At 51.5% G+C, this 24,790-nt stretch overlaps 1 protein-coding gene across 5 annotated transcripts; it reads left to right on the forward strand.

Moving 5' to 3' along the window:
• The first annotated feature begins 67 nt into the window (after positions 1-67).
• On the forward strand, positions 68-24,420 carry C2H14orf28 (chromosome 2 C14orf28 homolog). 5 transcript variants are annotated; one of them, XM_019495865.2, is made up of 6 exons: positions 68-1,181; positions 4,441-4,647; positions 16,164-16,688; positions 19,969-20,058; positions 22,012-22,146; positions 23,986-24,420. In XM_019495865.2, exons 3-6 carry the CDS (start codon positions 16,165-16,167, stop codon positions 24,167-24,169), a joined length of 933 nt encoding a protein of 310 aa, XP_019351410.1. In that variant the 5' UTR covers positions 68-1,181; positions 4,441-4,647; position 16,164; the 3' UTR covers positions 24,170-24,420. The 5 variants fall into 5 exon arrangements, with proteins under 5 accessions (XP_019351410.1, XP_019351419.1, XP_059579397.1 ...); XM_019495874.2 differs by lacking the exons at positions 68-1,181; positions 4,441-4,647 and adding an exon at positions 5,331-13,610; XM_059723414.1 differs by lacking the exons at positions 68-1,181; positions 4,441-4,647 and adding an exon at positions 13,942-14,009.
• The last annotated feature ends 370 nt before the right edge of the window (positions 24,421-24,790 follow it).

The following is a 24,790-nucleotide window of genomic DNA, read 5'->3' on the forward strand; positions in this document are numbered from 1 at the left end:
TCGAAAAACTTTATTGACGTGGCCGGGAGCGGACACGGACAGAGGGCGGGGCTTAGGCCTGGTCGCTGGGCAGGCAGCAGCGGGGCTGGCCCTGCCGGAAGGCGCAGGCCCGAGTGGAGCAGCTCAGCAGCACCCTGTCCCCCTGGTGTAGGCGCTCCCCCGCCATTAATGGATTCACCTAAACCAGACTCACTCTGGAGCGATGCACGTTAATGCCACACTATAAGATTGGCTGAAGGGACAGCCCCATACGTGCCACAGACAGCCGACCGCCTCCTCACGTGCGCCGCACGCCCGGGACGAGGACCTGGCCGGTGCCAGCGATAAAGCAGTGCATGAGAAGAGAAGACTGCTCTGACACCGAGGGAGTTACTCCTGAGCTCTCATCTGGATCTGCCTTCCTGGCATTTCAAACCTCTCCTCGTACGGCTGGCCTTCCGACTCCTTTGCATGTTCATTGCTCGCTTCTGGGCCCTCTCTGTTTCCTCCACATCCTTCAAATGCAGAGCCCAGAACGGCAGGCAGGGCTCTCGGTGAGGCCTGGGCGGCAGGGCGGCACGATCGCCTCCCGTGTCAGAACCTAATACTCCTCTTCGTGCGGTGCAGGGGTATTTCTGCGCCACGGAGATCACCCCCGGAGCAACAGGGCGCCCGGCTTCGTTGTACCAGACAGAACTGCTGAGCTTCATGAAGGCTTTGTCTGCATTGAACGTATCCTTCTGTGGGTAGATGCGATATCTCTTATTAGACCAACTAAATAGTTGGAAAAATTGGATAGCACGTTCATGCAAAGAACCGTGTCTGCCTATGTCCTTCGACCAACACCATTACAACCAACACGCTTGACTTTATCCTGTAGTCTCTAGTCCAGCCTTACGATCCATCAAGATCCTTCTGAATTTGACTTGTGTCTTTGATGTTTGCAGTCCTTCCCAACTTCATGTCACCTGCAGACTGGATCAGAAAGATCCCTTATCAGGCATCCGAATCATTAATATAAATGTGAAACAGCAACAGATCAAGGACGGACGTCTGTGGAACCCAACTCAAAACCTCCTGTCGTTCCAGCCTTGATCCATTTATAATTACACTTTGCTTGTGGTTATGGAACCAATTATCTGCCAACTTTGTATTCATATTGTCCAGCCCACATTTCTCCAGCTTGCTTACCAGAAAGTCATGTGAGACTTTTATCAAAAGCTTTACTGAAGTCCACATACACTATGTTCACTTCATTCCCTTCATCCACCCAACTAGTGACTGTGTCAAAGAAGGGAGTCAACTTGATATGGCATGATTTGTTCTTAACTTATTCATGTCAGATGTTAGTGATTATTAGCCCTTCTTCCTCCAGATTTTTTCCATTTTTACAGATGTTTTCCAGTAACTTCCTGTGTACTGAAGTCAGGCTGTCCAGTCTATAATTTCCCAGGTCCCACTTTTTGCCCTTCTCAAAGGTGGGCACTATATCGACCCTTTTCCAGTTGTCTTGTCTGGAACTGTGCCGATCTCCCACAGCCTTGTAAAGATCATTGACGAGGGCTTTAAGAGCCCTTCCACTTCTTTGTCAATATAGTTTTTGTTAATTGTCTGGCTGGAATACCTTTTTTTAATGGAGGCTGAGACAAAGTTGTTGAGCAACTCTGCTTTCCTTAGGTTCGCTGTTAGTAGCTCACCCTGCATATTTTAGCAGTGAACCCACACCTTTCTTTGTCATTTCTTTCTGATCAAAGTATTGAAACCTGTGGGCTGCTAGATGCTCCCAGTATACCAGTTGGGAACGTCCTCTATGTGCAAAGCAGTATTGTGGAATGTGTTTCCTTAAGAACAGCTGTATTACTGTCTGGCCTCGGATACAACTGACAAGTAACATAACCTAATATGAATACATTGAGCAAAATAACTTAATCGGAACGAATTAACTAGTAATTGAAGTTATCACTGTTATATTGCTCCAGATGGGTGGGGAAAGGGGAGCAGGGATAGGGTATAAACAGGGTGGATCCAGGGAGATTGTACTGGTGCATTTGCACCTGCCTTTGACTTCTAGTCCACCCAAAGCTTCAAACCAACTGCTTGGCAGTGGCAGCAGCATTTCCAATCAGGCAGTGCTGAGGGAGTCACTTGGCCTCATGGCTCATTATCATCTACCTGATCCATAGATTTCATAGACATTCGGGCTGGAAGGGACCCCGAAGGATCAAGTCCAGCCCCCAGATCCCTTCCAGATCTTCCTTCCACAACCCTTTCTTTTTTTTGTTGATGTCTTGTTCCACCCATCAAGCGAACCTTTGTTCTGCTGCCTGTTTGCTGCTCCTGCTCGTGAAGCTCCTATTTTACAGCACTGCAGATTATTTTTAACTCCTTGCAATTAAGTTATATTTGTTTTTTGCTTCAATCTTAAACTGAACAACACACTCCTAGGCCCCTGGCAGATTTGTAAAGCTTCTAATTTATTTTTAAGTGGAGAAAAAATATGTGTTGTTTTGTACATGGTGATGCACCTCACCATCTGCACACCCCTTCCAAAACTCTAGATCTGCCCATGAGTATAAAATAGTATTTACTGGAGACATAACATGGTTTGAGCGGGCTCTTTTGCATCTGTGGCTTGCCACTTGACCTCAAGATGGCGGCAAAAGGCAATTTTTTTCCTGGAGAAAAATTAGGCTACATCATAGCACCTGAGAAAGTGAATTTGGGCTCACAAAAGCTTATGATATACATCTCTGATTTAGTTAGGCCATAAGGTACAAATGTACCCTGCCTCATTTCCCTTAAACTCATTGCACATGAGTACTTTTCTCCTCTTTAAAACTTTCAATTGCAGAGCAGCACAGGTTTCTTCCCTTGTCCTCATTCCTTTGCTATGTCATTCTGCTAGAAATCTTTTGATCCCAGTAGAGGACAAGGGTGTAAGACAGCAGTGCTCAACCTTTTGTCTCCATGGGCCAGATGAATGGTACAGGGCCGGTCTGCAAGCCAGATCAGGCCCTGTGTGCCAGGACTGGGCCGTGTGGCTCTGGCTGGCCCAGTGTGCCACCACTATCCCACAGTTCTTGCAATTTGCCAGGAGGTGAGTGACAACTGCTCCCTCACCACCACATTTTCACAGCTGTGGGGAGCCCGACAGGCCGGGTGACTTGGCTTCAGGGACCAGATCTGGCTCATGGGCTGGGGGTTGAACGCCACAGGTTTAGGGGAACGCTGTGTGGGACATCCTAAATATCACACATTAATAGTCCAAGAAGAAGGGGCCCTGTTTGCTCTTGTTTTTTGGCTTGAAGCTGTTAAAGATATTGAGTGGTGCAGAACTCTCTGTATAACTAGGAAGTGCTGTACTTGGGTATTGGTTCTAGTGCGATGGCCAGTGAATTCAACACCCAGATTCCCACATATTAAATTGGGGATTTTCAAAGACAGGATCCCAGTCTAAACATAGATATAGTCCTTTTCAAGGTGACAAACACAAGGAAGACAGACAAAAAAGTAGCTTGTGTTAGAAATGGAATATATCTAACTAACCCCAATCCCTTTAGGTGGCTTAAAAAAAAGTGCAAGGGCCCCATTCAGCATTAGTTACTGAGGGCGAACTCCAGTCAGACACCCTGGCCCTAGCATTACCCTGACAATTAACCAGGGTTGCTATCAGTCATGGACCTGGCTGGGTGTTGACATGGTATGTGCCCATTCACGACATGGTTCTCACTGTTGGCCAGTTGCTTCGCACTGTTTCTTCCTACCTTGTGCTTGTCAGAACCATGGAGTTAGATGGGGCCTCCAGGATCATCAATTTGAACCCCCTGCACATCCCAGTTCAATGCTTATCCAGCTCCTGCTTGCACACTTCCAAGGAAAGAGACTCCATCGCTTCCTTAGGCAGCTTGTTCTAGTGGTCTACTGCCTTACAGTAAGGAACCTGCACTTACAAAGTGCTTCATTAACATTTGTTATCCCTCGTCTTTATAGTGGCCTCTCAAATAACAAAAACTAAAATAAGCATCTTCACAACACCTGATGAAGTAAACCTTCTGCTTATGAAAGCTTACACTCTACATCTCTGATTTTAGGTAGTCTAGACAGTGCAAATCTACCCCACCTTCTGCGTGACTACAGACTAATACAGCTACCTATCTTTCTCCAATATTTGCAGACTGCTCTCATGTTCCTTTCCCCACCAATATCTCCTTTTCTCCAAACCACCGTTCTATAACTGGATTCAGACTCCACCTTTTTAATTTTTGCCAAGTAGGCACAACACTGTACCTACAGACCCTGGCCAAAAGCCAACTGTAGGTGATACAAGTTTCTCCATTGACTCCAGCATGCTTTGGATCAGGCTCTTCAATCTGTACAGACAATTTGTCCAGAATCCAATCCCAGAATGTCCCATTCCAGATGCTGCTTGTATTGAGGCTGCAGTATGTCTCTCTCTTCCAGGCACTCTGGAATCACCAGGATCCACTCCTTCCTTCTGGAAGTGAAAGCCATGTCTCCAGTCAACCGTGCAGATCTCAGATTGGCCTCTCCAGTCATCTCTAGACTCACCAATGACTTCCCTGTCTACTGGAAGACTGCCATCCGTGTATTGAGGGACCACCGATAAACTGGATCACTGCTCAGGTTTTCCTAAAATGCACCAGTGAGGTAGGTGCAGATGCAACCAGTAGCTGCAGGGTCAGAAACTGAAACATGTTACCTGTAGCCAGTTAGGGGATGGGGTCTCTGACTGCATGCAAAATCAAAGTAAAAAATTGCAGTGTGACTAGAACCAGAGGGTGTCTGAGCTCAACAAGGACCTGATTCTGTGGGCATGTATACTGGATGTAATACAGTCAGTGGAACTGGCTGAAAGACTGGGTTGTAAGGAAGCAAGCAGTGTTAATGTGGGCCCCAAATTAGCAAAAGGTAGAAGGAAGTCATACAATTCTCTGTACCTGGCAGGGAGCAGGGGATAAGGAAAGAACCAGGCTGGACGCTTGTATAAGAATTTTCCACTTTGTCCCATGCAGTCTAACACAGATGTTCCAGCAGCTTTGTTGCAATTGAGGAACATTTATGGAGCATTTAGAAATCAAAGCTAACTGGGGATCTTAAAAGGCTATTTTTATAAAAAGGAGAGTATACACTGGACAGCTGCAGCCTTCCCTACACACTCAGCAAGTTTCCCTCTCCCATTACCATCATGAACAATATTCATCCTGACACCTGCTTCCATATTTCCACAATGCTTTTTCTTGTTAAGTAGCTGGAGCTTAAAACAAGACACATCAAAATAACTTCTGAGAGGCTTTTAGATGAAAACCCATCCTCTGTGGGAGGATGACAAGTCATGCAATAAGTCATTTGTGCTGCAGCAATAATGACATCTAGCGGCTAGAAAAGTTTATTTTGATTTCTAAAAGCAAGCAGGACTCAGGGTAGAGGTGATATATTTTATTAGACCAACTAGGCTTCTGTTTGGATCTTGCATAGGCTGCATCACTCTGCTTCAGTGGGTGACTGGCTGGAAGCAGCACAGGTGTGCACCGCACTGCACGTGATTGCAAAGATAGGGAGGAATCAACAGTGCAGCCTGCACACGCTGAGACTGTGGTAGGATTTTCCTGGCCATGGAGGAGGGAGAGGCTTAGCTTTGAGCTGGCACAGCTGTGGGTAGGGGGGAGCGGCCAGGGACTGGCCTACAACTCATCTGGGGACAACCCCCTCCAGGCAGTTTGGGGAAGCCCGACAGGTGCTATAAACGACACCTGGCTGCAGTAGCCCCCAGAAGATCAGCCACCAAACAGGGTTATTGCTGGAGCACACTGGTTTCTGGTAACGTGCCTTTCTCAGCCCCCCACCTGGAGCTGCAGGATGGGGAGATCCAGGCCTAACTAAGCACCTCTTGCATTACCTCTGCAACCCAGCTGGCTGCTAAATCCTCTCCACAACACCTGTGTGCTGCCAATAGAGTGACAAAGGGCAGTAGCAGGGCTCAGAATGAAGCTCAGGATCATGCTTGTGTGTACCTTCAAGCAGCACTACAGACACAGCAAGAGTGTGTGTGTGTGTGTGTGTGTGTGTGTGTTTATACACATATATATGCATACACACACACATATAATTATAGCATGGGTGGCGCAAGTGGCACGGACTGCCTCTGTGCCTGGTGTGCAGTGGACCAGAGAGGGGGCAGGCAGCACACCTGTAGATATGGCAAAAAGCAGAGCAGCAGAGCCAGCAGGGAAGGGGGATTGGAGTGGCACACAAGTACGGGGCTAATTTATGGCATGTCTGATGAAGAAGCTGGCTCCCACTTCACTCCAGCAATACACACAAGTGCTGACACGTTGGCACAGTTTGAGGCTCCTCTCCATTACGTTTCTCCCTCGTCTTTGGGGTCCCATGTTCACACGGAGGTCCTCACCTCAATTCATTCACCTCCCTGCTCCCTCCCCAAGCTTTTGCGCCCTGTTACGTTTTAGATGCATCATCCAAGTTGGAGGAAAGTTGCTCTTTCGTCCTCAATAAACTACCTGTGAAGATTTTACACCTGCCCTGCCTGCGTTGTGGGAGGCCTCATCTGCAGAGGTGGCTACCCACCAATGGAGAGGCACTTGTTATAAAGCAGGTTTTCATAGTCATCACTTCATAATCTGAATTAATAAGCTACAGACAGGCCTCCGAATCATCCCGTTGGCTCGGTCTGGATTGGACCGAGCCCCATGGACACAGTTTCTGAGCAGCTGCAGTAACAGGACAGTGGCCTTCTGGTCCCGGAAGCGATCAGGTAGCCACGTGGCCCTGGGAAGAGCCAGGAGCTGGTTTGACAACAGAAAACCGGAGAGCAAGGCTAACAGCCAAAACCCAACAGGGCACGAAAGCTCGGGGAGGGAACAGGGAGGTGCAAATGAAGCAAAAAAAAAAAAGTCCCAACAGCTTGTGCCTGTCTCCGCTCGATGATCCGGTCCCATGCCGCCTTTGCCTGGGCAACTGGTCTTAGTAGCCTAGGGCTCTCGTGTAGACCCCAAAGGGCTCCTCAATGACCTTCTGGGTATCCCCCAAACTCACCTGCCATGATTTCAGATGGTTCTCCAGTGGAGGGGGTCCCCTCGGAGGATGCCTCCAGAGCTGTCACATGTCTTGGCGGATGCCTACGGGACTCCAACTTCCCCTACACCCTGGCCACACACCAAGCCACGAGATGGGCCTCAGGATCTGGGCCTCAGGATCTTTTATGTCTTGCTTCTTTTGATGTCTTCCCCAGTACCCACGTGTCCCGCTCCGCCGACCAGCGCCTTGGGTTCTAGCCAGAGGGATCCCAAATGGGATCTCTGATTCCCCGAGCCTGGTGTAGAGTGCTAGGCTCCCCTGCTCTAGGCACATAACAGAACGGATCTAACTAAGAAGGAAAGGCAGGAACTGAATGCTCACCACCGGAGAAGCCCCACACCAAGGGAACAACCCACTGCGAGAAAAACAAAATAAAGGAATAATGGCAAGAAACGCGGGAAGGAAGGGACAAGAAAGCAAAGCAAAGAGGGGCAACTGTGGGAAGAATCCTGTGCCCCCTTCGCCCCTAAGCTGGCACGTCTCCTGGGCTGGGGCCCACACCTTCACCCTGGCTGGGGTCTCTCTTATCCCCTCTGGGACCTGCTTCTTCCTTGAAGTCGCAGCACCTGCCGCCTCCGAGCAGAGTTCCCTCGCCGGCCCTTCTCACTGCCGGCTCCGCTGCCAGTGCCTTTGATCCTTGCCAGTCTTCCCCAGCACGGAAATCCTCTGCAGCTGCTTCTGCCGGTTTCACTGCCGGTGCCAGCTTCACTGCCAGTGCAGGCTCTGCTACCGGCTCCTTTGATCTTCGCCGGTCTTCCCCAGCACGGAGATCCCCCGCTGCTCCTGCTGCCGGCTTCGCTGCCGGCGCCTTTGATCTTCGCCAGTGACCCCTGACACAGAGATCCTCTGCAGCTCCTGCTAATGCCGCCAAAACTACCCGTGGCAGCGGGACGTAGTCCACTTGGCGGTTCCCTGCCGACCCTCCTCCACTTGGCGCGCCCCCACCTCTGCTCCCGGGGCCAGTTTTTAACTTCAACAGGTGATGTCTCTTCGTGACGTCACCCAGCTCCAGCTAGATATAGGCGCGGATGACAAACTGTTTGGGTGGTTTTCCCTGGTGCACCTCCTTGCTCCTCTGGACCCCTGCAACAGGCAGGTTTTTTTCTTCTTTGACTTTTGACTGGGGTCTGCCTCTGGACGAGGCTTCCCCCTTGGTTCACCCTGCGTCCCTGGGACACAACCCCCCCTTTAAGTTGCCTTGGGGCGCTTTGTTGTCCCACCTTTGGGCCATATCTGGCGGATCGGTGGTCACCTTGATCTGGTTTTTTGAGTTGCCGGCCCCGGCCTCGTCTGCACACCTGGATAGAAAATCCACCACCACATTAGATTTTCCTGGCTGGTGTACTATATGGAATGTATATGGTTGAAGCGCCAGAGCCCACCCTGTGATCCGGGTGTTGTCCATCTTAGCCGTGCTTAGCCATCTTAGGGGGGCTCGGTCTGTCACCAGTTTGAACTCTTTACCCATCAGGTAATACCTGAAATGGTCCACCACCCACCGAATTGCCAGGCACTCACACTCGAGTGTCACGTACGTCATCTCTGCTGGCAGTAATTTGCAGCTGGCATAGGCGACTGGTCTCTCTGCCCCCTCTTCCTCCTCGGTGAGAACGGCCCCAACCGCTGTCTATGAGGCGTCTGTTTGCAAGACAAAAGGTTTCCGAAAGTTAGGCGCATGTATTAGGATGTCCTTGCACAAAGCCTTTTTTAACAGCTCAAAATTCCAAGCCATTTCTTCTGTCCATCTTACAACCCCTGTTTTCCGTACTTTAAGAGCCTCCGACGGGTGCAGCCAGCTCTGAAAAACAGGGTACAAACGGGCTGTAGTAGTTAGTTAAACCTAGGAAGGACCTGAGCTGAAGGTAGTTTTGGGGGGTGGCAAATCCGCGGATTGTCTCCATCTTGTCCGCCATGGGTCTGATCTTGCCTCTTTCGACCAAAAACCCCAGATATTTAGTTTCCTTCTGGGCTAAGGCACATTTCCGTGGGTTAGCTGTCAGCCCAGCTCGCCTTAACTAACAGGATGGCTCTGAGGGCCCTCCTATTTTGAACCCAGGTCTGCGAGAACATGATAATGTCGTCTATATACGCCGTGGCGTACTTGGCGTGGGGCACTAAGACTTGGTCCATGAGGCGTTGAAACGTTGTGGCTGCGCCATGGAGCCCGAATGGCATCTGCACTAAGTTGTAGAGTCCTCAAGAGGTCCCGAATGCAGTCTTTGGCTGGTCTTCCCTGGCCACAGAGATTTGCCAGTAACCCTTCGCGAGGTCAAGGGTCATGATGTACTGAGTGTTTCCGATGCATACTTACTCCGCCACGTGGGGCATCGGGAATGCATCGAAGACTGCCGTGGCGTTCAACCTCCTGTAGTCCACACACAGCCTCAAGGTCCTGTCAGGCTTGAGCACCGGGACCAGAGGGCTTCTCCAGGGACTCCTTGATGGGTGTATGACTCCTTGCTCCAACATCGAATTGTTCTCCTTACGGACCACTTCCAGGTGGTGGGGCACTGGTCACCACCTCTCTCGCGTTATTGCTCCGGGCAGGGTTTTTATGGCATAGAAGGTGCCCCGGACCCACCCAGGTTCTTCACGGAACACATCCCGGTACTCTGCCACCAAGGCTCGGGCTTCCCACCTCTGAAGAGGGGACGACTCCTCCCCTATCCTGACCTGGGTCTCGGCTTCAGAGGGTGGCCTCCCCTACCTGTTCCCTGGGTTCTGAGATCTTCGTTGTCAGCGTCTGTAAAGGCGGCCCACCCTTCAGGCTCTCGCCATTCCCGGAGAAGTTTCATGTGGTAGATTTGTTTTTCTCACAGGTGATCTGGCTGGTACACCTCGGGGTCCACTGGTCCAACTTTCCGGGTTATTTCGAACGGTCCTTGCCATTGAGTTAAGAGCTTACTCGTGGAAGTGGGAAGAAGTACCAGCACCTTCTGCCCTGGCTCAAATACTCTTTCTTTGGCGTGGCTGTCATATCTCTCCTTCTGGCGGACCTGCGCTACCCACATATTTTCTCGCGCCAGGTCCTGTGCCACTTGTACCCTCTGTAGGAACACACGGCTCTTGTGTGTGTCCAGCGTCCCGTTCCCATTTCTCCCTTAGGACCTGCAGGAGGCCCCTTGGGCGGTGTCCTAACACTAACTCGAACGGGAAGTACTTGGTCGTGTCTTGAGGGGCGTCTCTGATGGTGAATAACACCAGCGGTAGGAGCAGGTCCCACTTCCGGGGATCCCCTTGTATGCAGTGCCGTAATATCCACTTTATTGTTCTTTTAAGGCGCTCCATCAGGCAATTGGTTTGGGGGTGATACACTGAGATACGGAGATGTTTTATCTGTAGTGTACGACACACTACTCTCAGTACCTCCGACATAAAATTCTGCACCTGGTGGGTCAATATCTCTTTTGGCATCCCCATCCTAGCTATCCACTTTCTCAGTTCTTCAGCTATGCATGGGGCGGTCCCAGCTTGCAATGGGACTGCCTCTGGGCACTGAGTAGCGTAGTCCACAAGGACCAATATATACTGATGTCCTGCGCTACTGCGGGGAAGTGGTCCTACAGTGTCCGTGGCTATCCATGAGAAAGGCACATCTATGAGGGGCATGGGTTGAAGGGGAGCCCACGTAGGACGTTCAGCCCTAGTTTTTTTGGCACTTGGTGCAGGCCACGCATTGTCGAACCACGTCCTCTCCCACCCCTGGCCAGAAAAACCACCTAGTCACCCTTGTGATGGTCTTGTCTTGCCCCAGGTGCCCTCCTGCAGGGCTAGAATGCACCAAATGCCACACAACCTGATGGAATCGAGTAGGTACCACCAGCTGAGTGCCCTCATTCTTGTCCTGCTTGTCCCCTTGCACGCGGTAAAGAAGTTGGTTTCTTACCTCGAAGCGTGGGGTTTCATCGGTTTGCGTAATCGGGCTGTCACGGGCATCGCTGGCTTGTACTCACAGCGTCCTAAGTTCTGGGTCTTCCTCTTGTGCTTCTTGAAACTGTAGGCTGCTGGCAGTGTTGCTGAGGTCTATGTCCTCTGCCCCATCCGCCAATCCTTCACTCTCCTCCACTTCGCGTAACCATCCCTCTCGGTTCTGGATCTTCTTGAGCACTACTTCCGCATTGCATACCCTATCCAGGGTGTCGTATAGCGGCACCCAATTCCGGCCTAGCAGCATTTCGCAGGCTAGCTAGGGCACTATCCCCACCAGAAGCTCCCCTTGATGCTCCATTACACGGAGACGCACCCATTGCCAGTTAATTCGTTTGGCTTCTCTGTGGAGACATGCCACCTTTACCGGGTTGGCCCTTCGCTTATCTCGGGGCTTCACCAAGTCAGCCCTTACCAAGGACTGGGCGCATCCTGAATCCAACGTAGCCTGTACGGGGCGTCCCTCCACCCAGGCTTTGACCACGGGGCGTCTCCACGTCACGTCTTCTCCCCCAACCGCATAGCTGCAATCCATGGGCTCACTGGTCTCGAGATCTCCGTCCCTCTGCTTGCACTCTCTGTCCAGTATCGGGGAGCCACCGTTTGGTGGGGTTACTGGGGCATTCTCTCGAGAAGTGGCCACACCGGAAGCATACAGTGTCCTTAGTTGCCCCCCGGGTTAGGCGTACACCTACGCTCAGGCTCTTTTGGCACCACTGCAAGGGGTCCTGGGTTCCGCCTCTCCCTGGGGTAGCTGACCTCGGAAGCCACAAAGCCTCCGCCAACTTCAGGGCGTTGTCACACATGCACAGGGAGTGCTGGCAAACCCAGCGCTGGGTCCGCTTTTCCAGATCATTCTGAAATTGTTCCAGGAGGATTTGATCCACCAGGGCCTCTCTATCGTGCCCCGCTGGGCTCACCCACTTATCGAGGAGGTCCCACAGCAGTTGTTATAGTATTTGGGGCCGTCTTTCGTTGGGCCCTTTCTTGGCTCGGAACAACTTGCGGTAATGTTCCGGATTAATCTCCAACTTGTACAGGATAGCTGCCTTCACACGCTTGTAGTCACGGGCTTCGTCTCTCGGGAGTGCTCAGTATGCTGCCTGGGCCTTGCCCACCACTAGCGCTCCCAGTTGGCTGGCTCAGTACCCTTTGTCCAGCCCCGTCATAAGGGCGTGCTGCTCGAATGCCTCGATGTAGGCCTCCAGGTCATCGTCCCTGGTCATCTTTGGCATTTTGAAGGATGCCAGGCTGTGCCAGAGCCAATCCTGCTGGCGATCCATCATCTGCTGCTGTGAGTCTAAGATCTGGGTTAGGACCTGTAGGTTCTGCCCAAGGATATCTGGGGAGGCCATGGCTGCTGGCTGCATGTTGGCATAGGCCGCTATGTCTGGGTTTTCCACGTTTGTAGCCAATGCACCACTTTTTACCCGTCTCTGTTCGATGATCCGGTCCCGTGCCACCTTTGCCTGGGCAACTGTTCTTACTAGCCTAGGGCTCTCATGTAGACCCCGGAGAGCTCCTCAGTGACTTTCTGGGCATCCCCCAAACTCACCTGCCACGACTTCAGATGGTTCTCCAGTGGAGGGGGTCCCCTCGGAGGATGCCTCCAGAGTTTTCACGTGTCTTGGTGGATGCCTACGGGGCTCCAACTTCCCGTAAACCCCAGCCACACACCAACCCACGAGACAGGCCTCAGGATCTTTTACGACTGGCCCCTTTTGATGTCTTCCGCGGTACCCACGTGTCCCGCTCCGTCGACCAGCGCCTTGGGTTCTAGCCAGAGCCGGACGGTGTGGTGACGCTCTGCCTTCGGGGCTACCCCTTGATGCCCTGCGCAGTCCACGACGGACGCTGTTGATTGTTGCCGCGTTCTCACATGGTCCTCCGCCTCCGAACGGGATCTCTGATTCCCCGAGCCTGGTGTAGAGTGCTAGGCTCCCCTGCTCTAGGCAGGTAACAGAATGGATCTAACTAGAAGGAAAGGCAGGAACCGAATGCTCACCACCGGAGAAGCCCCACACCAAGGGAACAACCCACTGCGAGAAAAACAAAATAAAAGAATAACAGCAAGAAATGCGGGAAGGAAAGGACAAGAAAGCAAAGCAAAGAGGGGCAACCGCGGGAAGAATCCTGTACTCCCTTTGCCCCTAAGCCGGTGCGTCTCCTGGGCCAGGACCCACGCCTTCACCCGGGCTGGGGTCTCTCTTATCCCCTCCAGGACCTGCTTCTTCCTTGAAGTCGCAGCACCTGCCGACTCTGACCGGAGCTCCCGCGCCGGCCCTTCTCACTGCCGGTGCTGGCTCCGCTGCCAGTGCCTTTGAACCTCGCTGGTCTTCCCTGACACGGAGATCCTCCACCACTGCCGCTGCCACTGCCAATGCTAGCCACGGCGGCGCGGCGCGACGCGACACGACACGCTCCACTCGCCGTGCCCCCACCTCGGCTCCTGGGGCCGGTTTTTAACTTCGCCAGCTGACTTCTCTTCGAGACGTCACCCGGCTCCAGCTGGATACAGGCGCGGCTGACAAACCGCACAGGAGGTTTTCCCTGGTGCGCCTCCTTGCTCCTCTGGACCCCTGCAACAGGTAGGTTTCTTTCTTCTTTGACTTTTGACTGGGGTCTGCCTCCGGACGAGGCTTCCCCCTTGGTCCGCCCTGTCCCTGGGACACAGCTCTACAGCTGTTGCTGTTAAAACGCGCGGGCTCTTTAAGGGCGGCAGCCTGGGGCGCGCCACGCACGTGTGTGCAGGCGGGCTGGGGCGCTCCAAGCGCACGCGCGTCCGCGCACCAATCACAAACGCCCGGCGGGGCCGGGGACGTCAGCCCCGCCCCCTGCCGCCGAGTCGCGCGGCCCCGCCCGTCACGTTGATGTGAGCGAGTGGGCGGGGCCCGGCGCGCCGGAGCGGGTGGGCGGGGCCGCTGACGCAGCGGGGCCTCGCGGCCGGGGTGCCGCCGCGGGGTCCCCCTGGCGGCGGAGCGGGGCAGGTAGGCGGGGCGGGGCGCGGCGCGGCGCGCCGGAGCCTCTCCCGGGCCGGCGGGGCGGGGCGGGGCGGGGGCAGCCCCCAGCTCCCGGGTGCGGCGAGAGCTGGGCAGCTGCAGGCGGGAGAGACCCGCGGGGGCGGCCTCCCTGCTGGAGCCAGCGGAGAAGGGGACAGCCCTGCTCTCAGCCCCCGGCCACGGGCCGGCTGCTCCTGGGAGTGCCCTGCCGCCTCCCTGGGGCGGGGAGGCTGCAGCAAAGGTGACAGGTGGGGCACATCACGCACCGCAGGCGTGGGAGCGGAGGGCGCTGGTTCATAACCAGGGTGCTACGGATTTTCAGTGCATAGGGGGTGCACGTGCATCCCCCTGAGTGTGGTGGTGCACCCTGTGAGCTTGGTGGTGCCCTGCCCATGAGCTTGGCAGTGCACCCCGGTGAGTTTAGTGGTGCCTTACCCATGAGCTTGGCGGTGCACCCGTGCGAGCTTGGTGGTGCCCTGCCCATGAGCTTGGCAGTGCACCCCGGTGAGTTTAGTGGTGCCTTACCCATGAGCTTGGCGGTGCACCCGTGCGAGCTTGGTGGTGCCCTGCCCATGAGCTTGGCAGTGCACCCCGGTGAGTTTAGTGGTGCCTTACCCATGAGCTTGGCGGTGCACCCGTGCGAGCTTGGTGGTGCCCTGCCCATGAGCTTGGCAGTGCACCCCGGTAAGTTTAGTGGTGCCTCACCCATGAGATTGGCGGTGCACCCGTGCGAGCTTAGTGGTGCCCTGCCCATGAGCTTGGCAGTGCACCCCGGTGAGTTTAGTGGTGCCTCACCCATGAGATTGGCGGTGCACCCCCGTGAGCTTGGTGGTGCCTCGCCCATGAGATTGGCGGCGCACCCCCGTGAGTTTAATAGTGCCTCGCCCATGAGATTGGCGGTAAACCCCCTGAGCTTGGCGGCGCACCCCCTGCAAAAAGTATCAGCAGCGCCTGCGGGCGGTCCCTGATTGCTGCTGACGCCGCCATAACTCAGCAGTGTCTGCAGGTGGTCGCTGACGCTGCTTGGCGCTCGCCACCCCCCTCTGCTGCTGACAGCATCACGCTGCCTGCGGGAGCTCATTGTGCCCCCCCAGCCTCCGGGGGCGTGTGGCGTTCACGGTACTAAAGGTGATCAGAGGTCACCGGACGGCACCCGCTTGCCCTCAAACGGGTCTGAGGAGCCAGTGGACACTGCCCAGTGATACTCTGCTTGGAGACGGGAACAAAGTAGGGCGAGGAAAAGCAGCCCCGGGGACCCTCCCGGCCAGAGCCTCCTTGCTGGCCAGGTTTATAGCCCCTGCCGTGGGACACGGGGTGTTGGTGAGGTGATGTGCCGTCTGACCCCACAGACAGCAGTTCACAGGAATTTTTCACAGACTCCTAGAGAAACGGGGCTGGCGGGGACCCTCAGAGGTCACATCTAGTCCGGCCCTGGCCCGAGGCAGGATCAGGCCTGTGCAAAACATCCTGTACCATCCACTGTCTGAACTCGACATGAGAGTACTGTCAGCCCTGATGCCATGCAGCCCTCGCCCCCTGTCCTGCCCTGCCCTGCCGCCGGGAAAGCGCTCCCCGAGTTTGCCTTTTAAAGGTGTTAGGTAAACGTCCCTTGAGCACCAGTGAAGTGAAGTCAGCGAGCGGGTGGTTCTTGAGCAACGTGCTCCTAATGGGGAGCATATGTCTCCGTCATATATAATTTAGTTCATTCACGTGCACTGTTGCTGTTTAGTTTCGCCCCTGGCATTACTGTGAGGCCGTTTGGTGCGTTAGATCAGATCTACCACGTTTTGAGAAAGGCTTGTGTTGGAGCCGTGGATCCTGGTGGTTTCTTTCTGGGCAGCGTTGATAGTAGTGGCACCGGAGATGTGCTGACAGGTTAAGCGTGTCTTGCCATGGCAAAGCTGTATCCCGCTCAATGTCTGTTGGGCAGTGCGCAGTTTACATCTGATGATGAATTGGGCAGGGTTGGGGGGCTGTTTGAAAGCCAGAAGTGGAGGGGCTGGGAATATTTCCTAAATCCTGGAAGTACCTGGAGGTCCTCTTTAAGAGGCACCTGGGGGCTCCTAAGGCTGAGTCTTCAGCAAAGTTGATTGTTGCAACCACCAGTTTAAAACAGCATGCTTGTGCTTCTCTCCCTTGCAGGATGAAGACATTGTTTGAGGAGATCAAGGCAACCATTAAGAATAATAACGACCAGGACCGCTCGTTCTGGAGGCCCGTGCTCCCCTGGGGAGGGGTGTTTACCATCAAAGCTGGCCGCAAAGCGGTATCTTGCACGCCACTTTACGTCGAGATACATCTGAAAAACACATGCACTATTGACGGATTCTTGATGCTGTTGTACGTCATCCTGCACGAAAACGAGCACTTCCCCAGGGAGCTCTCCCTTCATTTGGGGAGAGAGTTTGTAGACTGTTTTCTTTACTTAATGGACTCCTACAATTTTACAACTGTAAAGCTGCTTTGGATTTGGGACAAGATGGAGAAACAACAGTACAAATCTGAAGTTCACAAGGCCTCGCTGGAGATCGACTTGTTTGGCAATGAGCACGACAACTTCACGAAAAACCTGGAAACGCTCATGTCCACCATTCAGGAGAGCTACTGTTCCAACTGGAGGTGTCCTACACGCACGCAGGAAGATCAGCAGAAAACAATTAACATCAAGTAAGTTGCTGCAGGAGCTGAGCTGTAACTCTAGGCCTTGCTGCACATTCAAAGGAAAGCTGGATAGAAACCAGCTGTAGAGTTGTTGCACATTTTCAGGCACTAACTTGATAGCTGACGGGCTCTTTTTATAAGCTGGAGAGGCATTCTGATCATGTGATAATTACTTTGCACATGTTGCTGCTCTCGATTAGTTGTGCAATTAGTCAGTTGCACAATGCATCTAATGTGGAGCAGGGGCCCGAGATCAATACACGTTTCTCTTTTCAAGGGAGCTGTGATTCAACGTGAAACAATCTGTTTTATCTGCCAAAGTGCCTGTAAGGGTAGAGCTTGTGTGAATACATCTGTGACTACGTTGCTGCGAGTGCTCTGTGCTGAGTCACGTCTCCAGAGAAGTTGCTGGAGACGCCTTAGAGAAGAGGACCTGCGTTAAGTTTGGCTTGGCAGTCCGATCAGAGAGAAGGAAAAGGGTGCCTCTAATCCTGGTCCAGACCAGAGTGGTAGAGATCACGCTGCTTTGGATGCTGAGCCGATTCTTTGAGAGTGCTTGGCTTTGACTGGGCTCTGTTTTGCCTTAGCTTGGGGCATGAGAGATGAAAACTGTTCTGGGTGGTTTTTAAAAAGGGTTTAGAAGTGCCTGCTCCTCAAAACAAAGTGCAATAGCACCTCTACTCGTGTGCCCTGCTTTGTTGTCAAACCTAATGCCTGTTTTTCCCAGTAGGCTGGCTAGAATTCACCTTTTTGCAGACCTCTAACCGTATTGCAAAAGGTTGCTTTTCTGGGCAAAAAGGGTGGCAGTGTCAAAGCCAGAGGATAATTACAGAAAGTCCCTTGGTAGCCGCCTTGTCCTGAAATTAAGGGACTCTGGCACCTTGGATTATAAACGTATCTATATAATATGGATTATAACATGTCATATAACATATAACCGGCCAGAAGATGTGGGGGGAGAGGGCCAGTTACAAGTTGCCCACCATTTAGGTGCCAAAACTAACACTTCCACATGCTGGAGGTACTGTGCGGCCCAGGAACTCCCACAGCAGCGAGCTGGTTATTGAAGCCTGCACCAGCTGAAGTTTCTGACCAGTTTCACTTTGTTAACTAAGGACACATGATAGCAAAGCATGAAGTTTGTCCTCGTACGGTGTGACTGCACCCCTGTGTATTTGGATGGGGTGCGGGATACACGTGAACTTTTGGCGAAGTCACCAGAAGGCAGTCCTACCACAGGAACAATTTGTTAATCAAATATATTAAGCAAAATTGTATCTCTGGGTGGTTAATGCAATAGATCGGTGAAAGAGGTAGCAGTGTGCTTTCACCACCCAACTCCCAACTGTGTCCAGCAGGAACTGTGGGAGCGTGCTTGCTCCTTTAGGGATAGCAGCACCGTCAGCGAGTCTTCCCTCACCCCTGTTTGTTGCAGCCAGGAGGTCTTTAACTTGCTTGGCTCTTCTGTGTGTTAGATACTCGCATAATGTCACAACTGCGGCATATTGGCCACACCGCGCGGCACGTGAGCTTCTACGACAAGTACCAAACTGCTGCTGGTTTTGGCATTGGCTTTGTGGACTCGCTTCAGATTTGCGGAGCACTGGAAATGCCTGCGCTCAAATCTGGAGTGTTTCCGGTCCCTCTTGACCAGTCCATCATTTAAAAAAAAAAAAAAAAGCTTTAAAATAGCATGCAGCTAAACTTTTTAAGTCAGAGGTAATACCCTTGCAGTACAGATGTTCCATAATATGGACATGGGCTTTAAATACTCCTAACTGGTCCAACATGGACAGACAAGTTTGTCTCCCGCATCTAAAACAACTTACAGAACCTGTTATTTCCAAGTGTTTTTTATCTACCCTAAAAATAAGAGGGGGGGGGAAAGCAAGAAGAAGAAAACACAGCTTTAGCTGCTATTCTTATTGCTGTTTGCAACAGCTGTCACCATGCAAGAGCCAGAGATTTACCTGGCTATGATGAGCAACCTGCCCAAGGGAAAGCGGTCCAGGAAGCAGACTAAAGAGAACTCCAGCGTAGGTAGAAAGCAACACTGCAGTTTAGGCACAGGGCAATTAGAGAGGGCAGAGGGGTTACAATGAGGCAGAGAAAGGAGTGGGAAGGGCCAGAGGGATAGAAGGCGCAACTTGGCCATTTCAAATGGAAATGCTGCAGCCTACAAGCTTATTACTGTCCAGGTAGACATTGCTTCCTTGGCAAAGCATGCATGCTACTCAAGAAGGCCTTTCTGATGGGATTTATGGTAGTTGTCTCACCCTTTTTTTTTTTTTTTTAGATTCAGCGCACAAATATAATCTGATAACAGTGTGTAAAAATGCTCAAGCAGTAACAAGCCCTTGTTGGTCTAGATGCAAAAAATTATAATAAATAAACTGCCAGACACCAGGCCCCACATCTATATTCAGCTCTGTAGCCTACATTGCTCAGGTAAAAAAAACTATTTGTGTCCTAGGATCCACTCGAAAACCAGGGGGAGGAAGGGTGTGCTATGAAGATGTCGTGGGTGCCTATGGCGTGGTACAGAATGGAGTACAGCCTGTTGCTTTTATTAATTGCATAATGAACTTCCTGAACAAATATATTTTAAAAGTGAAAAGGTGATAACCGTTAAGACGGGTGGGCAAAATACGGCCCACGGGCTGGATCTGGACCACTGGATCCGGCCCATGGCAGCACCCCCAGTGCGCACACGCTCCTCTCACACCCCACATGCACTTCCATACACCCTGCCCCGCTCAGCCCTGGCCCTGGCCCCGCGATCCTAGCCTTGCTCGCCCACCCCACTTCCGAATACAGCTCCCTGCCTGCCCAAAGGCCCAGAGGGAGTTTGGTGAGTTGTTGCCAGAGGGGGGAGGCTGGTGCTGACCCGACCCATGACAGCTCATCAAAACTCCCTATGTGGCCCTTGGCCCCAAATAACTGCCCACCCCTGCATGAATAGCTGGCTATGGCTCTGTAAATGAAAGACTTGAATTTCACTAACAGAGTCTTTAATACGGTGACCTTGTAGAGATGAGCTGTTTTGCGGGGGCGAGAGGAAAAGTTGTTCTGGAATCGAGGAAGTTGTTTCCGCAGCAGTGAAATTTAAAGCCACTAGGTCCTTGGGCAGGAATTCGTGATCTTTCCCCTGAATCTTTCTTTTTGTGGAATGTGTAGTTTAGTGTCCTGAGTTTGGGAATGGCTTGGGTATATGCACCCGGGGTTAAATGATTTGATATTTTGCAGTTATGGAATCAATCTGATCGAATGCTCCTGCTTATTTCAGCCCTCCCCAAGAGATCCCACATGGAGACTTGATTCAGCTGGCAGTAGATGAATTATTCTGCTCCAAGATAGAGCTGTGTGAGCAGTATGGGTAAGTAATGAGTATTGAAGTGTGTTTTGCTACAAGTCTGCTAATATGTTGGGTTGTCTGTTTTTCTTTTTTATTTGCTCCCTGGTTAAGCAAACCCTGTCCAAGCTGAAGCTTTCTATGCTGGGGCTTAGCCCAAAGATGCTAGTGAGTCTTTCGTGCTGCAAGGGTCTTTCCATGAAATCACGTGGGTGCCGGAAGAGGAGCTGCCTTCTGTGGACATGCAGGCAGGAGAGAAACGTGCACCTATGGCTCTGTTGTTTTTGCCTACCAAGCACATTGCTGCATGCCGCTTCCCCTCATCCCCAGACATGCATGGAGATGACTGCAGAGGGAAAAGCACGGTCAGTCGGTGAGGGCGAGTCCAGGGAAAACATTTGAGGGAAGTCTTGAACGATTGAATCTGTGGAGGAGAATCAGTTTGGGTTGGGACTAGACTAGGGTAGGGGTTTGCAACTCAAGCTGCATCCCGCCCTCCCTCCAGAAAATGCCAGTTTTTCACTTTCACTTGTTTCTTGACTACAGAAAAATACTGGAGCAATTCTTTTGAGGCAGAGAACTTGGAGAGCCCACAGCAGATCAGCAGGTTTCTGCCCTTGTGGATTCCTGTTTGAAATCTCTGGGTTTATCCTGTGAATCATGTGTAACGGTGCTAATATTACGCAGCACCGTGGTGAGAAGCACTGATCTAGGGCACTGGGAAGAGCAATGTGGATAGCTGGGGGATGACTGAGAAGTGGTAGAAAGTCTGAGGGCTGCGTGTGGGATGGGGCGTGGGTAGGGAGGAGCCCAGCCTGTGCTCTCAGTCATGCATTTGGGAGCAATGAGGTAGAGAGCGGGGCTGCTATTGCAGTGACAGGTGGAGTCTAGCTGCCCTAGATGCTTTGGCAAATCCCACAACCAGAGGCTTGCTTGGTCGGAGCAGAAAGGTGCGAAGTAGGTGGAGACCTTGGTAATGTGCTATAAAGCAGGAAGGATGAGCACAGAGTCAGTATTTGGGGCCCTGCCAGGCTGTTTCTATCAGGAGAAGCTGAAGCTCTGAGGAAGGTGTTTCCTTTGTACTCCTCCATTTACCAGGCATGCTCGCCAAGTCCTGTTTTCCTCAACACGGTAGGCACAACCATCAGGACATTTTCTTGCTCCTGGTTTCCAAACCTGCCTTTCCAGCCCATTTTGTGCCCCCAGGAGCCCTCTCCTCTCTCAAGTCCTGCTTCTCCAGCCTTGGCTGTCTCTGACCCCATTTTCCTCCATAAGGGCACTGAATAGGTGCTTCTAGTCGGCCAGTATGAAACATGGCTTGGCTTACCAGATTTTTATTGGTAAATGATGAACATTGATTTCACCTCACACTCGTAGACTGATGAAAAATATTTCCATCGTCAACAATCAAAGTTTATAGAAAGGAGATGTGAGAAAAATGATGGCTGATGGAGTGTGTGACGACAGGGGAAGTAGCGCTAAGGAACCGTGCTGACTGTAGTTTGGACTACAAGTCCCAGAAACCGCAGAGGACTGGGAGCAAAGGAAGAGGAAGTGACAAAGTGGATGAAGGAGCTACCAGTTTGTGGAGCCAGGACTGATGGTGGCACTGTTGCCCAGCTGGCTTCAGCCCTATGCTAGTTATGTTTGTCAGGGCAGGCGGTTAAATGACACAATCCTGAAAACTTAAATTGATAAAAATCGAAGCAAATGCTTAAAAATAAACATCAAAATTATTTAAAAAAATAAAAATCGAATTCTGCCAAGCCTGAGCATGGCTAGCATGCCTGCCTGTGATTACCTGTAGGTGGAAAGCAAGTGTGACAGCCTTTAAACCTTCCAGCCCAACATTATATACAAGTAAGACTCAATTGCAAGACAAAACATGTCTAAAGAAGGTGTAACACTACAGTCAGACCATCCGGTGTCTCACTGTCTGCCATCCTATCGTCTGGCTTTTTCTTGCTGTGCTTGCAGATGCAGTGGGTTGAGAGAGTTCACCCAGAGAATCTTCTGCCACGGGGCACCTCCCTTTGTTGTCTTAAATATGCAGCAGTGGAAGTCTGAAGACTTGACGTATGTGCCGTATCACCTGGCCTTATCCGACCACAAGTAAGTGCTTCTCCCAATTGCCTAATGAAGGAAATCACTCTTAGAAGATATGAAACTAACAGTGATCCTAAGTAATCCATAAACGGAAGTGGGCCCGTGGATTCCATATGGAGAAGGAGATGGTGGATGTAGCCTTTGCTAGCTGTCAGCTACTGGTAGCTTCCAGTTTCCAAAGTCCCCTTAAACCAGGGGTGGAAAAAACCAGTCTGCAGCCCGGACATGTCCTGCCAACTGATTGGATCTGGCTCATGGGCGGGTGCTTGTCAAGTAAATGGTAGGCCTGTGCTAAATTTTGCCAGCTGTTTTGTTTTGACACTGTTTTGACTCGTTTCGAACTCGAAACAGTGAAATCGAAACAAAACAAAGGGCTTCGTAACAGCCTTGAAACAAAACGAGGGCAGTCAAAACGTTTTGAGTTTCGAAGCTGAGCTGGGCTTGCCTGCAGGGAAGCAGAAAGTAAGGAGAGAGAGGGGGGAGGACTCCTCTGATATTGACTGTGACTGTCTGGCTGCCTGAGATGCTGCTGCTGCTACTGCGCTGCTTACTAAGTTATTACCTGTTGTCAGTTCAAGTGGTGGACTGGACTGAGGCTGTAGGGGAAGAGGAAGCCTCTTGGGGCACACTGCTGTGTCATGTAGAGGCCCCAGCACCTTAACACACACGCACACGGTCACACGTCACAAATTTTGCTTGTCAGCAGCTTGAGGTGTAGTTTCCCAGAAACCCCCGCACCTATCTCCTTGAAACCTGGCAGGCTTCATGCCCTCAGAAGGGGCTACCATCCCTGCTGTTTTCATCCAGGTCTGCCAAAAAATGACAAAGTTATAGGCAGTTTTGTGCTTCCCCATTATAGCCTATGGGCAAAATGTCGAAACAGAGGAACAGGTTCGATGAAACAAAATGGAACAGCGCTTTTGAAACTGAACGAAACAGAACTCAAAGCGAAACACTGTCCCGTCAAAATGGTGAAACGGAAGTCGAAACGAAATGGTGCTTTTTCGCAGAGCCCTAGTAAATGGATCCGGCCTGTGGGCAAGCAGTGGCTTCAGCTCCAGCAGCCGCCCGGTGCCAGGCAGCTGGAGCTAATTCCAGTGTGTCAGGCGCTCATGCATGCTCTCTCGTGCTCTCTCTCTCTCTCTTTCCCAGTAGCCACCAGTGCGGAAGCCTGAACTGGCCCGCAGCTGTAGCACTCCCTGTTACAGCTGCAGGTGGCTTCAGCCTTCCACGCTGACCCCAGCCCAGACCTGTAGCACACCCTTTCCTTCACCCCCACCATGCCTGGAGCCCTAACCCAGAAGCCTGGTGCTTTTGGGCAGCTGTGGATGTGTCTGCTGGGTCCAGACTTGTTGGAGGCTAAAACTGTGGCAGGTGGACTCTGGCTGCCAGGGCGTGGGGTGGGGTGTGCTAAAGCCATGTAGGTAGAGGGTTTCTACACTGGAAGGGAAGGATGGGGTAGGGGGACAGGAGACAAAGTATGTGGCCCTCAGTAAGTCACCAAAACTCATTATGTGGCCTGACATGTCCAAATAATTGCCCATCCCTGCCTTAATCTGTTTCATATCCGAAGCGGCCTTCTCCTTCAGTTGATAAATTTGCCTGAAATAGAGGCTGTTTTATTACTGCAGGTCTTAGCATGTTAACACAGCATTTCTTTTACTATCAGGCTAGTGGCCTGCCATGCATATTAAAATGTCTATTTGACATGAGAGACAAGGATTTTTAGGGTGGTATCTGTTATTGGACCCCCCACACAGCGGGGATGAATAAAGGCAGACAAGGTCTCGAATGCAAGGCATCCCTCATCAGGTGAATTTACATGTCTGCTTCTCTTATTCGCAGGTATTTACTGGAAGGTGCCACACTGTTTAATAAAGAGGAGCACCATTATTCTGCGGCCTTCCAGATAGACGGGTATTGGATGCACTATGATGGTCTCAGAAGTGTCAACTTAATTTTTTTAAATAAACCCCCAGAATTTCTTCTTTTGTCATCTCTAGTTTATATTAGAGTGGCAGAGAAATAAAGGACACCTAGCCGAGTTTCACACCGTTAAATCATTGCCGCCCACCAAATGGAGGTCTATATTTTTATATGTACTTGGTATCCAAGAAAAGAGTAGAACTATAGTAGTTTTGGTATTGTATTACCCAGTACTTTTGCAACAGAAAAAAAATTTAAATTGGGAACACTATGCAAAATACCTGTATTTTTTTAATGTTGCTCCATTTATTTTTATACAGGTAGATTTTATGTTAAAATAAAAAAAGAGAAATCCTTCTGTGTCGTTTGTCTTATTCTCAATATCACCATGAGTGCGGGGGGCGAACTATGTGATGCAGGCCTTAATATGCACAGGTTACACGCCAGGGTAGAGAGTTGAGATTCCCCAGGCAATCTTAGTTCAGGCATTTCCTAACTTCTGCATGCTGGCCTTCGCATCTTAAAACGTTTGAAACTGCTTCAGTTCTTAAAACAGAAAGAAAGATCAGGTCTATCCTCACTCATTCTTTCCAGCATCAGCAGGATTGGCTTATGCTCTGAATGTAGATGACGTAGCCCTGTGAACTACAGGTGCCTTAGTGGAGTACTTACATTTGAAAGGTTGTCTCAGAGACAGTGGGGTGAGGTGGGGATTTTTCTGTCA

This window comes from Alligator mississippiensis, chromosome 2 (genome assembly GCF_030867095.1).
Source record: "Alligator mississippiensis isolate rAllMis1 chromosome 2, rAllMis1, whole genome shotgun sequence".
Taxonomy (NCBI): domain Eukaryota; kingdom Metazoa; phylum Chordata; order Crocodylia; family Alligatoridae; genus Alligator; species Alligator mississippiensis.

Excerpts from the sequence above, each read along its gene's own strand:
- C2H14orf28 (XM_019495865.2), top strand. The coding sequence starts at position 16,165 with ATGAAGACATTGTTTGAGGAGATCAAGGCAACCATTAAGAATAATAAC. Across the intron at positions 16,689-19,968 it reads CAGAAAACAATTAACATCAA|CCCTCCCCAAGAGATCCCAC; the intron begins GTAAGTTGCTGC and ends TGCTTATTTCAG. Across the intron at positions 20,059-22,011 it reads GAGCTGTGTGAGCAGTATGG|ATGCAGTGGGTTGAGAGAGT; the intron begins GTAAGTAATGAG and ends CTGTGCTTGCAG.